The sequence below is a fragment of the Pteropus alecto genome, unplaced genomic scaffold (genome assembly GCF_000325575.1).
Source record: "Pteropus alecto unplaced genomic scaffold, ASM32557v1 scaffold3, whole genome shotgun sequence".
In the NCBI taxonomy this organism is placed as follows: domain Eukaryota; kingdom Metazoa; phylum Chordata; class Mammalia; order Chiroptera; family Pteropodidae; genus Pteropus; species Pteropus alecto.
Window position 1 is genome coordinate 25,776,545 of NW_006442484.1, and position 15,213 is coordinate 25,791,757.

Here is a 15,213-nt window from a genome sequence, read left to right on the forward strand (position 1 = left end):
CCACTGGCGATAGTGGACAGCCTTGCCTTGTTCCTGATCTTAGAGGAAAGGTTTTTAGTTTTTCACCATTAAGTTTAACGTTGGCTGAGGGCTTGTCATATGTGGCCTTTATTATGTTGAGGCACTTTCCTTTTATACCAATTTTGTTCATTGTTTTGATCATAAATGGATGTTGTATCTTGTCGAAGGCTTTTTCTGCATCTATTAATATGATCATATGATTCTTATTTTTTAATTTGTTGATGTGGTGTATCACATTCATCGATTTGCGTATGTTGAACCATCCCTATGCCTCTGGGATAAAGCCCATTTGATCGTAGTGTATATTCTTTTTAATATGTTGTTGTATTCGGTTCGCTAATATCTCATTTAGGATTTTTGCATCTGTGTTCATGAGAGATAGTGGTCTGGAGTTTTCTTTTTTTGTGTTATACCAGGTTTTTTTTTTTACAGTGAATACTTCCTGAGGGACTCAGTTCTATCTGTGACAAAAGCCATCTGTAGCAATGAGATGATGTCGTGGCTACATTTCATCTAATACTCAGTTCCATCTCCACAGGTAGGCGTTATTAGCCACACATGTAAAACCGATATTCTCACAACACAAGAAAGGGGGAGTAAAACCCTAGAACCCACGCATTCTTACCCTGGGAAGGGTTATGCTATATATGGAGGTCGAACTTTTTTCTTTGACAAACTCCCTAAACCTACTGAGGCCAGTTGATTCAACAAGAAGAATAGAGTTCAGCCAATATTATTGAACTATTTAAGATTCCAGCATTTTCACAGAACTTGTACTACAAATGCTCTTGCAATGTACAAGCCTATGTTATTCTACCAGAGCCTGCATTTGATGCTTACAATTACCCAAACGTTTGGGCAGGGTGGGTATTATTAAGCCACTTTGCAGATGAGGAAATTGAGGTTAAATGAGTTTAAAGAGCTTGCCCAAGGTCAGGCAGCTAAAAAAATAGCAGATCCAGCACCTGAACCAAAGTCTTTAAACTCCAAGTTACACGCTTTTTCTGTTGTCCATGCCTCCCCCTCATTAAAGAGAATCTGTTGGTGGTGAGATTCTAGCATCTCAGCATCTTTCCTGAAGATTTGCTTACTACCAGGTCTGCTTCTAGAGGGTAGAACCTATGAGGCTTAAGATATAATATATTTTCTTCAGGGCTTTGTGCATGTCTGTTGTTTCATTGAGTTTCAGCCCCACCCACTTTATGTCTATGAAAACAGTGGGCAATATTTGTGGGCTAGGGCTAACATTATATGGTTTTCAGCTTTTCAAGCAACTTTTATTCTGTTTCCTCTAGAATATTCTGGTAACTTCTCTTTGCACCCAATGTGACAGAAATAGGCAGGGATGGCATTTCACAGTAACTCTTGTTTCTCTTCTCAGTGTCTGTGTACTCTGGGATCCCGCAGAAACTTTATTTCTCAAACTCACTGTCTTTTACCTACAGTCCTTCCGACTGCTCCAACTTTTATTGTTTCCTCCAGGTTTTGAAAGAGTTGCAAAATTTATCGAACATAAGTGTTTATTCAGGAAATAGAATTGACAGATAGGTGGTTAAGTAACTTCAGTTGAACATGCCTCTGAACCGTGGTTGTTAAGAGATCAGGTGATTCAGCACAAAGAAAAGTGACTAGCCTGAAGCAGCTAAGGAATGGGGTGCAGCCAGGCTACTACTGGCTGCTTGTTCTGGGACCTGAAAGGCCACTGGTATCCTGTTAAAACTTAGGTGGCTGGTGCAGAGGCCTGACCAGTAGAAGGCAGTAATTGCTTAACTTTCATTTGATCAAAAAGAATGTAGTTTACACACAGGGACTGGCCCTACAGAACAAGTAGATGGTTGAATGTATTTGAATAATCAAGCTTTCCAAGTGGAAGCAAAACGTATTCCTATTGACTTGTGCAATGCAAATAAACTCGACCAGTCTCTCTTTTCATCGTAGGTAAATGAGTTTGGACTTTCCCATACCGAAGGTCAGAATGCTGCCTCTCTGTCATGCTCTAGCTATAACTGTGGTCCAGATCTTTATCTTCTCAGAAAACCGGGCATTTGCCAAGAATATCAACTTCTATAATGTGAGGCCTCTTCTCGACCGTAAGTAGAGGTTGTCCTTGTAGTTCATGACTGTGGGGTGGGGGTATCCATTTGAAGTCCCTGTTTTTACCTATAGTAACTGTGTCTTTTCTAGAACATTTGATTTATACCTAGAATAAATCAGAAAGTCTTCACTACTTCTGAAATTTTCTTCATTTTTTAAAAAATGGCCTGACTTCCTGTTAAAGTCTTAAAAGGGTTCTTGTTTAAAATAATCTTTGAACACTGTCCCTAAGAATGGCTTAGCAGAGGAAATTCAGTGTTCTTTGTTCATCACTTCATTATAGAAGAATATTGGCTGTAGTAAGTTTCTGCATCAATGATGTATTCTTTCAAATGGCCATTAACAATTTTGAAAACAGATTGTTACGTGTGAAATTTGGAAGGAACTACTACTTAGATTTTCATTAATATTATGCACAGTTAGAAAAGGCGTTATAAAACCTGGGCTTCCATTAATAATTTAAAAATAAGTAAATAGAATATATTACCTATAGGATTATATATATATGTATGTGTGTATATACACACACATGCATATATGTGTGTATTTATGCTTGTATACATTTAGCATGTCCCCTCCTTGATCTCTCTTCAGACAAGTAAAGCTCCTCTGATATACTTTATTAGAGAGAGGTTGTTATAGGTAAAACCTGTTCAATAGAAATGTGAATGACTATGGTTCTCACATGTGGGAGAGTATGAGAATCACAATAAAGCCTTTAAAGCTACATATTCCCAGGTCCATTTTCTAGAGATTCAGTAGTCAGGAGGGTGATATACAGATTCTTTTTTTCTCTCTGCCCTCACTTGGTAAAAAAACTCTTCTGATCCTATTGATGCACAGCCAAGTTTTGGAACTGTTGTCTTTCTACTACTCCTAAATGAGGTCTGCGTCATTATTGTTCTTCATTGTACTTGCTTTATTATTTGGGACATTCAGTCATCTGCGTGTGTACATATGTATACTACACACACACGTATGTATATGTATGTAGACCATACATACACACTTTAAACTGTCATTTATTATACATTTCTTAATTGGTAAGAATTGTATACTGATAGCTAAATGACATGGCACTGACATACTTTTCATAAAATCTAAATTATTGACAAATTTTGAACTTTTTAAACCTAATACAATTTTATGATGAGAAAAACAATTTTTTTTAAGAGAAAAAGTAATATTTGTTCATTGTAGAAAGTTCCAAAGATACGGGAAATGTATAGAAGAAAATTAAATTTTTTCATAATCCCAGGATTCAGAGTGAGCTCTTTTTTACATTTTGGGATATTTCCTTCCACTGTTTTACCTATATATGTGTATTTAAATACATGACATACTGAGATTACACAAATTTAATTTTGCAGCAATTTTTCTCCCATTAAATTATATTTTAAATACTTTTTCATGTCTTTGAAAGTATTTTAATGCCTTTTACATTCAAATTTTTAAAAAATCATATTTCTAGTTGATAGCTTATTTAACCAATTCCCCATACCTCATATAATACACACATGCACATACACACACAATCACAAGCAAGCTAAACATTAATGCTTCACTGAAAATCTTTTTAAATGCATTTTTCTCTTCATTTGGCTAATGACCTGACAATAGATTCTTGAAATTAGAATTATTAAATCAAAAAGGTTGTGTCAATTTATACTTTAACTATTCATCTACCAGCATTGAGTATTAGTATTTTTTAAACTGTACTGATTTAATAGGTAAAAATGGATTTTTTCATTTCATTATTTATTTATCTACTTAATTCACTTAGGCAAAACTGAACTATATTTGCAATACTTAGTTTTATGTCCTCTGATCTTTTGATATATTGTTCCTTTTTTATGCATTAATATATAGCCTTCCCTGTATCTGAAATACTCAGTGCTTTCAAATTGTTATCCCAACTTGTGATCAGGTTACCAGGATGGTTTGGGGTTCACTTTGATCTTTGCCTGCTTCATTCTCCAAAAATGGAAGAATTGAAAGTTTTATACAGGGCTTTATACCCTGGCCTATAGAAAAATCTCAAATCTATTGTATTTTTGACTTTTTTCTCATTAAAGCAAGATACAAGGTAGAAAGAAAAGCATAAGGACAAAAAGAACATATTAGTTGCTCTCAGTCCAGACTGCCAGCAGCTCCTAATTCCTCTTTTTCCATAACGCTGTCCTGAGTGTAAGGGCCTGAGAATTACCATCACCCTTATATTAATGTTACATTCCTGGTTGAGGTCTAACTGACATACATTAAGTAAGATTACTTGCTCGAGGTTAAATATAGCCATAATATAAGTGCATAGGGATGGAAACCAGCCTGATTTGATATGCCAGGGACTCTATCACATATTTTTATTGCAACCTCCTGTTTAACCTTTGCTGCGCCTCTGCAAGTCATGAGGCTCCTCGTGGTTGCTATTGCTATACATACGAGTATTTCTTTGATGTCCAAAATGACACCACTAATTAGTGGGAAGGGCAGAATTCAAGTTCAGGTTAATTTGACTTCAGCTCTTTTTGGGGATGATACCATATCAAATTATTGGTTCCAATGAAGCCACTACCCTTACCTATCCTCTCAACCCCCACCTATTCCCAAGTTATAAATTATAATAAAACAATACCATGGATATTTCAAAGTGGCTTGAGATATTTATTTCATTACTCTAGAGTAGATATTTACAGATTAAATATTTAATGAGACGGGAATAAAGAAAATACCCACAAAGTCTAACAGTTAAGTTCAGCTCCTTAAAAACAGAAATTCTAAGGATGATGGCTTGTAAATTTTGTTTGATCTGATAAACATTGTTAATTTTGTGCCATATTTGATGTTTAAAATTTTTGTCTTTTTTAACCTGTTTCACTGTGCATTTTTCTTTAAAGCCACACCATTTCCAAACAGCTTCAAGTGCTTTACCTGTGAAAATGCAGGGGATAATTATAACTGCAATAGATGGGCAGAAGACAAATGGTGTCCACAAAGTAAGTGTGTTGAGTTTAGAAGACTCCTTCGGAATCACACCTCATTTACACCTCATGTCTCTTGACTGGCCCTTAGCAGAGGCATCTTACTTAATGGGATTAGCAAACCCACAGGCTGATCATGTTCTGTAGAGATTTCTTTTAAGAGACTATCCAGACATCAGACTTTTCAGAGAGTACTCGGAAACTGATGGCATAGCCTCAATTTGTAATTGTGTGTGCCTTGAGGAAAAGTTTCTTAAATGGTGTTTACTAGGGAGAAGTAATAGATCACAATGTTGATTAAGGCATTCTAAGAATTTCAGAAATGTTTTATGATATCTCTAGAAAAGTTGTACTTACTGACTAAAGCAAAAGAAGAGTTCTGTACTCTTGAGAGACATTGATTCTTGGGAAACTCATTCATTCATTGACAAATATTTGAGTATATTTTTAGTTGATTTAATTCACTAATATATCCCCAGTGTTTAATCTAGTGCCTGGCCCATATTAGGCATTCAGTAAGTATTTGTTGACAGTATGAATGCATGCCTTTGATTAAGTAGTCAGGGAAATCTTCTCTGAGGAACATACATTTGAAATAAGATCTCAATGACCAAAATAAGCTAGCTAGGTTGAGATTTGTAGAAACAGCATGCCAGGAAGAGGCAACAAATGCAAAGGCTACTTAAGTGAACAGGGAGAAGGCTGGCTAGTGAGGCTCGTTGGGAGATGGAGAAAGAATATCATGGAGGTAAGGACCAGGACACACAGGATTTTCTTTTTCTAGTAAAGAGTTCGAATTTTATTGTAAATATAATGGGAAGGCAGTAAGGGTATTTTAAACTAGGGAGCACAAGATGGTAGTTGTGTTCTAAAATATTGCTCTGACTGCTGTGTGGAGAAAGGATGATTGGGAACAAGTAAAAGGGGACACCAAATAGGGTCTTTTATTGTCTTCAGGTGGAGAAGATGGCCACTTGGAATAGGGAGGTAGGAGTAGAGGGGATGAGAAGTTGAATAATTTAATATATACAAACATGGAGGTAAGGCAGACAGGATGTGCTGATGGATGATTTGGAATTGAAAAACTACTTACAGCTATAAGGAGATCAGGCTATTCAGATTTTAGAACGTACCTTTTTTTAGGTTTTCAGATGTAAAATGTCAAGAAAAATAAACAAACTCTCCCAGTGTTAGAGATTACTAGTTTTGATCTATTACTACCTCGAATCTTTTGGAAATTTCTGTACTTCACTATATATAGCAGTGAAGTAACCTTACATCTTTGAGATAAAGGCAATGTGTGTAGCCAGTAAATAGTCCACACTGGAGATCTTTACGGGCCTGGAAATCTTATGCTATAAATTAGCACAAATGATTTTGACATCTACTCAGACAGTATTTTTCATTATTTCTTTTCAAGAATAATTAATTACCAAAATATTTTTCTTGGGGTTCTTTTATATTTCTGTAATCAACCTTAAATTTTGTGAGGGCATGCGAGTGTATACATTTTGGGATTTGTTTCCACATTTCCACAGAAATTTATCTTAGTTTTTTCAAAGTTTTTAAGATTAACTGATGCCTCTTTTTACTAACTTATTTGAGAGGGTGGGTATCATTCTTTAAGTATTTGCTTTAAGTTCCCCAGAAAACTGGACAGTAAGGGTTAGAATAGTTGTAAATTTGGGCATTGATGTTCATTCTCTTGTGCTTTATCTTCATGGGCCATACTATTCATTTGTATTGTAGCAAAACACTGTTCCTGCTCGGTCTGTGCATAATGCTCCAATTTGTCATTCATTAATCAAAGCCATTTTTAGTGAGAACGTGCATGCATATTTCTGGGTTTTAGAATTTCATCTGTTGAAATGTGTGAACAAAAGAGAGAAGCTGTAGCTTTTCACCACCAAGAAAACATCAGCGATAGGAGGGTAAAGAAAGTCAGCTCTTCCAAGTCCGCCTTGAAAACCTAACTCTTAAAGAGATTGACATGGAATGACCCTACATTCCAACACACACGACAGTACATTCTTGACTATACACCGGTCAAGCCCCCAAGATACTAACCATCTGGAATTCTTACTGAAGGTATAATTTCTTACTTTTCAGTTTGTCAGCCATTTCTTGGGGCCAACAGGCCTGCAGCTATTGTTCTTTGTCATCTCAGGTTTCCTTTTCATCTTATAGCTTTACTTCTGTGGCCTATCGTGTTGTTAAAAGAGGTTCTCTGTGTAACAGGATAAGACAAGAATGACATTTCTTATTTTATTTACCCTGACTTTTATTCTGACTTTCTAGGGCTGCTTTAGCATATGTGATATTATATATGAACACATGCGGCCACCAATTTTCAATTCTTCTTTGTTGGCAGTATAAATTGAAATGCCTTTCCAAACATTTAATGCATTTCTTCTGAATCCAGACGTCAGCTGCTCTTGTAGAGCATGTTGCAGTACCATGTAGTTTAATATTAAATATACTGAGAGGCAGAATAGTGCTCTGATCAAGAACACAAACTCTGGAAAACAGCCTAGGTTAGAATTCTACCTTCTACCACTTTCTACTTATGTGACCTCAGTTTCTTTTTCTGTAACATGAGGATATTAATATGTCTTATCTTAAGGCATGTTGTAAGGATTGAATGAGCAAATACATGTTAGATGATTTACATGGCTGGTGATACCCACTCAATATGTGTTAACTATTGTTAGTTAAAGCCTACAACAACCCTATTAAAATGCCAGGGTGCTTACTATCATCATTTTACTAAAAAGAAAATCAACCTAAAGCATCTATATATTCAGTGCAATCTCTATTAAAATCCTAATGGCATTTTCACAGAAATAGAACAAAAAAATCCTCAAATTTATATGAAACCACAAAAGACTTTGAACAGTCAAAGCATTCCTGAGAAAGACAAAGCCAGAGGTATCATACTCCCCAAACTATACTACGAAACTATACCATTCAAAATGATATGGTATTGATAGAAGAACAGACACACAGAGCAATGGAACAAGATTGAGAGCCCAGAAGTAAACTACACATATATGGACAACTAATTTATAACAGAGGAGCCAAGGATATACAATGTAGAAAGGAAAGTGTCTTCATTAAATGATTTTGGGAGAACTGGACAGCCATATGCAAAAGAATGAAACTGGTGAACCCTATCTTATATCACATATAAAAATTAAAATGCATTAAAGGCTTGAATACATGAGCTGAAACAAAATACATAGAAGAAAACATAGACACTAAGCTTCTGGACATTGGTCTCATTGGTGTTTTGTGAATTTGACTCCAAAGGTAGGGAAAACAAAAACAAAAATAAATAAATAGGACTACATCAAACTTTTAAAAGCTTTGCACAACAAAAGAAACCATCAACAAAACAAAAAGCCAACAAACCAAATGGGAAAAGATACTTCTGATAAGGGGTTCATATCCAAAATATATAAGGAACTCAACAACAACAGCAAAACAAACCAATTGAAAAATGGACAGAAGATTTGAATAGACATTTTTCCAAGGAAGACATGCAGATGGTCAACAGACATATGAAAAGATGGTCATTTTTGGGGGGAAAATACAAATCAAAATCACAATAAGATATCACTTCACACCTGTCAAAATGGTAATTATCAAAAAGATAAAGAATAACAAGTGTTGATGAGAATGTGGAGAAAAGGAAACCCTTGTACACTGTTGGTGGGATTGTACGTTGGTGCAGCCACTGTAGAAAACAGTATAGAGGTTTCTTAAGAAATTAGGAATTGAACTACCGTATGATCCATCAATTCCTCTTCTGGGTATTTATCTGAAGAATATGAAAACACTAATTTGTGAAGATATATGTACCCTTGAGTTAATTACAGCATATTTATAGTAGCCAAGATATGAAAACAACCTAAATTTCCACTGACAGATGAATGGAAAAGATGATGTGGCGCACACACACACACACACACACACACACACATGCACAACTGAATACTACTAAGCCATAAAAAAGATGAAATATTGCCATTTGTGACAACATGGATGGCTCTTGAGGATATTATGCTAAGTGAAATAAATTAGACGGAAAAGGACAAAAACCATGTGATTCCATTCATATACGAGATATAAAACCAAAAAGTAACAAATGAACTAACAAAACAAAACAAAGATAAAGTCATAGATACAACAGACTGGTGGTTGCCAGAGGGAAAGGAGGAGGGGGGAGGTTGAATTGGTAAAGGGGGTCAAATATATGGTAATAGAAGGAAACTAGACTTTTGATGGTGAGCAACCAGTAGAGTATACAGACATCAAATTATAATGCTGTACACCTGAAATTTATATAGTGTTATTAACCAATGTTACCACAATACATGTTTTAAAATAACAGTAAAAATAAATAAAAAATGTCCTTAAAGGATATAATGTGGCTTGCTCGCTTGTGACAAAGGCAATTTTGTAAGTCCAGTATTCTCAGCTTTAGTTGAATTTTTTTTCCCATCCCATGACACAGCTGCTGTAGTTCCTTCTCAATAAACTCGGCCTGAGATAACTATAATAGAGATGTAGAACTGAAGTGGAAGTTTCTAGGGTATTAAATGAAATTACTTTCTTTAAAGAGTCCTAAGTAATAAAATGTGAGCTGTAAGGATAACACCATGTAGAAATGAGCTAGCTATACAGAGGGTGGAGGGGACAGACAGAGTAAGAGTTAATTAAAGAAGAGGAGAAAACCAGAAATACTTCAAGGAAAAGTCAAACACACTGGGAGGATTAGAGCGTGAGCTGGTTGAGAGAGGAAGGTGCTCTCGGTGTGTACTTTGAAGCACCTGCTTTTCATTCCAGTTCACCACATAGCCTATTAATATATAAGAAACACATGATGAATAATGCAACAAGAAATGTCCTGACCCGTTGCATTTTACATTAACAATTTTCATTTTGTTTTATGGTTACAGAATACATACTTCAGAGGGAGAGAGATGAGACAGAGATACTGACATTTTCACATGAAATGGGCAAACCTATGGTTTTAATGAAAACCTTGTCCAATTTCTTCCTCAGCTTTAACTGACACCTAAAGGTAGTTGTCCAGTTATATTCATTTTCAAAATACACATGTGCTTCAGAAGCTTATGCCTTTTAAAAAAATACCACCTAGAAACTCGAGAGTTCTCTGCCATATTTGTTGCCTAGAATCCTAAGGATTATCCTGAATTTTAGTTATTTCTGAAGTGATTGTTGAGAGCTTCTCTTTTGCAATGTAAAAAAAATGAAGTTGCCTTTTTTTTTCTCCCTACCTAGATACACAGTACTGTTTGACAGTTCATCACTTTACCAGTCGTGGAAGAAGTACATCAATCACCAAAAAGTGTGCCTCTAGAAGTGAATGTCATTTTGTTGGCTGCCATCACAGCCGAGATTCTGAACATACAGTAAGGAAAGAAAAAGTGTGTGTGTGTGTGTGTGTGTGTGTGTGTGTGTGTGTGTGTGTAAAGTTACTGTCCTAAGGTTTCTTGCTGGTGATGGTTAGTTATACATCATGGAGAGGCAAGAAGGATAAGTAATAAGTTGAACATATTTATACTTGGAGGAAAAACTCCTTTACAGTGACGCAGTGGAGACCAAAGAAAAGTTGAAGACTTTCCATTCTTCAACAAAATGTTGCTAAAAACAAATGATAGTTCCCAGACTCCAGAGCTAGATCCTAGACCTTGGACTTTGGGCAAATTGTCTGAAGTCAGCTCTGGAAGCCCAAGAGCTAACCATCCATGAGAAAATGTCCAGTAATGTCAAGTACTACAGAGCCCAGCTCACCTATTTTGTTTGTGACCAGAAATCACCAAGAACACTGCACAGTGGAGCTGGAAGGTGGAAAGAGAAAAATGGTGGCAACTTTTACTAAGAAAACCCTGTCTCACCCACTATCTGAGCTTGGATGAGGAAGTAAGGGTCTGAAAGATTAACCAAGGTTTAATATGATGAACTATGGATATATTTTAGATCAATGGATATTTTTAATTTTCTCATTCTATCATTCTAAATGAGCATTTTACTCTTATATGCCTGGAATGCTGAAATGTTTGAGAAAAAATTACTTGAAACTATGTTAATTTCATGAGGTTTTAGAATTTGATTTAGCCTAGATGTACAGAATATTGTTCTGACGCCGTGGCTTTTAGCTCCGGCTACACAGGAGAATCTCCTAGGGAGTTTTTATAAGCTGTGTCGGTGGTGGCAGAGGGCATCCCAGACCAACTGGACCAACTTCAGATTGGGCTCTTGGGCATAGGATTTTTTTTAAAGTTCCCCAAGGAGATTCTGATGTGCAGTCTGTGTCGAAAACCACTGATAAAAAAACTTAAGAATCGCTGCCTTTATCTTACCTAGTCATCCTGGAAGCCTCTATGAATGGCAAGGATTATCAGGTTGAGGCATTGTACCAGAAATTATGACAGGAGATGGTTTCCCCTGAAAACATCTTGTGCTGTGAAGGAGCAAGTGTTTCTCATCAGCCATATTAGCAAGCCATTGCTGCTGTGATGATAGGAATCGGATGTTAGTATACACAAAAGAGAGTCATTATTATCCCCCAACTAGTAGTACTGAGAAAGAAAATCAATGACCAATCCAACATGTTCCTAGTTTTCATTTTTGTTTCAGTGTTTTTCCTTAGAAGTCTTTAGAAGATTTGTTGACTCAATCAAACAGTCATATTCAGTTTCTTTTCCTTGCTTGTGCTTGGGTTGATAGAGATAAATCATTAAAATGAAAAGACTCTCCAGATGGTCCTGACTTTCAGGTCAGTGCGGGGGAGGGTACCCAAGGATCTGAGTGACTCATAGACTGGATAACCATCTTTAATTCTGTATGTCCTCATAGAGCTCAAGAAACCTTTATTTTCTTTGTTTCACTCAATCACTTGCTATTTCCCCTCTCTTCCTTCTGTAACAGGAGTGTAGGTCTTGTTGTGAAGGAATGATCTGCAATGTAGAATTACCCACCAACCACACTAACGCGGTCTTCGCCATAATGCACGCTCAGAGAACGTCTGGCAGCGCTGCCCCCATGCTCTACCTGCCATTGCTTGCCTGGGTCTTCATGTATCCATTGATATGATGCCATCATTCCTAGGAGAGGCAGAGACGAGCCCTCTGAAGCACCAGCTAAAAACTGTGTAAGCAGTGAACTTTTGAATGAAGACCAATCTGGCAAAGAGTATACATTGGACCCCAAAGGAGGAGGCAGTTGTTTTTTAGCTAAAATGCTCCTGCATGTGGCCATGGGTCAGACGAAGGGGATTTGGCCAGGACTGAGGATATTATCTGGCTTCCAGGCTTCCTGATCAAAGAGGCTGCATTTTGTCACTTCTACAGGAAGGATCCTGCCAGCATCTACAACGGGCAGGTTGTAGTAGCCTGTATTGTCCATGCCTAACCGGGCCTTTAGCTGAAAGGACTTGTCAATCTCATTGACTCCTTCAGAGGCTGCTGAGTCGGACCCTCTCATTTCTGTGACTAGCTCAGAGCATCTCTATGAAATCTAACTCTTCTCCTGATGAGAAAGTAATTTCCCTGACAACTGTAGTCAATGACAAAGGCAACTCTAGGAGGAAAACTTCCATTTGAACTAATATGAAACCCATTTGCTAATTGTGGGGGGAAATAAAGCTTTTAAATTATATAATATAAAATGCATGCTTGTGTGTTTTTGCCTCAGATGGAACACATTTACCATGGTCATAAAGGAGGTCACTGAAGTTATGTTTCCATAGTACATGGGTGACATTTCTCTGGCTAAAAGTATAAAATTTTATGCCAAAGTGACTTAGTTGTTTTTTTGTTTTTTTTGTTTTTTTCCTTTTGGGGGAAGGACACTGAGGATGCTAAGTGCAAAAATTAGGGAATTGAGAAAGTCAGGAAACCTCCCTGATCAAGGAAGTTAACACCTTATCATATGATGTACCCTCCACAGTAGCAGATTAAAGTCAAAGAAATTGGCAAGAGAGTTCCTCTCCCCCATACAGTCAACTTGTCTCTGAATGTCAGGGCCACCAAGAGAACTTTTTTAAAAACATCCTAAAACATTTGGTTCCCTTATCTCCTTCTCTCTCCCTTTTATAGCAGTCTCAGAATTTCTAATTAGCAACTTCTTTCTGTTTCTAGAATCCTAATTTCCTGCCTTTACACTTTGGAGTGATCTTTAAACACTCTGCCCTTGTATATATAGTGATGAGTTAATGGAGTCTTCTTTTTTTTCTTTTTCTTTAATTGAGCATCCACCAGACACTGAGTACTCCATAGAATCCATTAATGATGCTATGCTTGCCACATTCACCTGTGATGGGGGTTAGCAAATTATGATTCAGGGGCCAAATATGTCCCAACTGTTCTTAGTCTGCTAGACTGCTGTAACAGATATACTATTGATTGGATGACTTATACTAAAACATTTAATCCTCAGCAGTCTGTGTGCTGGAAAGTTCAAGATCAAGATGCTGGAGGATTGGTGTCTGGTGAGGGCCCTCATCGTGGTTCGCAGAACACCTGCTGTTTGTATCCTCACAGGGTGGAGCAGAAAGAGAGCTCCTTTCCCTTCATTCTCTTATAAGGGCACTAATCTCATTAGTGAGGGCTCTACCTTCATGACTTAATTACCTCCCAAAGGCCCCACATCCAAATATCATTATATTAGGAATTTATACTTCAACATACGACTTTGAAGGGGGGAGCATAAATACTCAGTCAATAGCAACTACCTATTTTTGTGAATAAAGTTTTATTGGAAAACAGCCATGTCTGTTTGTTTACATATTGTCTATGGCTGCTTTCAAGCCATATCGGCAAGGATAAGTAGATACAGCAGAGAGCATATGGCTTACAACACCTAAAAGATTTACTATCTTGTCCTTTACAGTAAAAGTGCTGGCCCCTAACCTAGGAAATGGTAAAATTGCATCAGGAGAAAGCTGCTTGCTTTGCAGGGACCATGGTGCTAATGGTGGTTACTCGGCTTGTACAATGGTTTGCCAGATCTCTTCCCTTATTTTCTTTGTCTTCTGCATCAGTGGATTTTTCTTCTCTGTCTTATTTGTTCCACTCATTCAGTTCAGTCTCTTAGTAGTTATGTGCTAATACCAGGTGCTGAGGTATGTGTTTTTTTCTTTTCGTCTTTGACGCACTCGGAGCATTTTAATTTAAGGCTCTATAGTTTCCAATAAAACAGGGAAAAGGCAGACATCATTATCTCCCTGTTTCTGGTTGAACCGTAGACTCACCTGGAAGCATCAGTTTTGAAGGCTGATGTAGATTTATCTCGCCTTCACTCAGCACCTTGAAGTATTTGCGTTTTCATAGCTATGCTGTTTGAAATTAATTATATACGGCTTCACTTGAAACATTTTAATAGCATCTTCGGTGTCTTTTTATTCCTCGGGGTTTTTTTTCTTTTTTTTGACTGTGTAATTGACAAATTGGTAAAAAACCATTAGCAGACAGTTTTTCTATTTTGTTTCTGCTGTCTAGATTAATGAATTTTCCTGTGTGTGTGTATGTGTATGCATATGTGTATGTTTTCTTTCCTGAGGAAACTTCTTAATTTTCTCTTCACCCCACACATCATGTTTGCATGCATTTCACTCTCTACCATCACTCCCTTACGCATTTGAAATTGGGCTATGTTGAGTAAAGGAGGAAACAAAGGAACGAACAGAGGAAAGAAAACTTCTGGCAAAGACAGAAGTGAATACGGGTGCCAGATTTCCAAATAAAATATGGGATGCCCCAATAAATCTGAATTTCAGAGAAACAACAAATAATATTTTAGCATAAGTTCTTCATGAAGTCTGGCTCATCTAAGACAATATTTTCAAATCCTTATTGTAATAAATCTTCTGGGTTCTTCAGAACAATACAATTCCCAGGGCATCCTGGAGCTGTTGATTCAGTAGATCTGGGATGAAGTGCAAGCCTAACCCCAGTAATTGAATGTTAAATTAAAAAGTTTAAAAAGCTCTCAGGTGATTGTGATGCTCAGCCAGGTGTATTACCCTTGAAGTGAGAGGATTATTCCTTCCTCTGAAGCCCAGTCCTTGTATAATAGAAATGTTAATGAATAA

The 15,213-nt window shown here is 36.9% G+C and overlaps 1 protein-coding gene across 1 annotated transcript in view; it reads left to right on the forward strand.

Annotated features, from left to right (window-relative positions):
- Window positions 1-12,750, forward strand: part of LYPD6B (LY6/PLAUR domain containing 6B) — a 53,196-nt gene extending 40,446 nt beyond the window's left edge. Inside the window, exons 2-6 of the mRNA XM_006921057.3 lie at window positions 454-559; window positions 1,960-2,111; window positions 5,010-5,108; window positions 10,401-10,531; window positions 12,051-12,750. Coding sequence (XP_006921119.2) covers window positions 1,964-2,111; window positions 5,010-5,108; window positions 10,401-10,531; window positions 12,051-12,215 — 543 coding nt within the window. The 5' untranslated portion in view covers window positions 454-559; window positions 1,960-1,963 and the 3' untranslated portion in view covers window positions 12,216-12,750. The remainder of the gene's footprint in view (window positions 1-453; window positions 560-1,959; window positions 2,112-5,009; window positions 5,109-10,400; window positions 10,532-12,050) is intronic.
- Window positions 12,751-15,213: the final 2,463 nt, after the last annotated feature.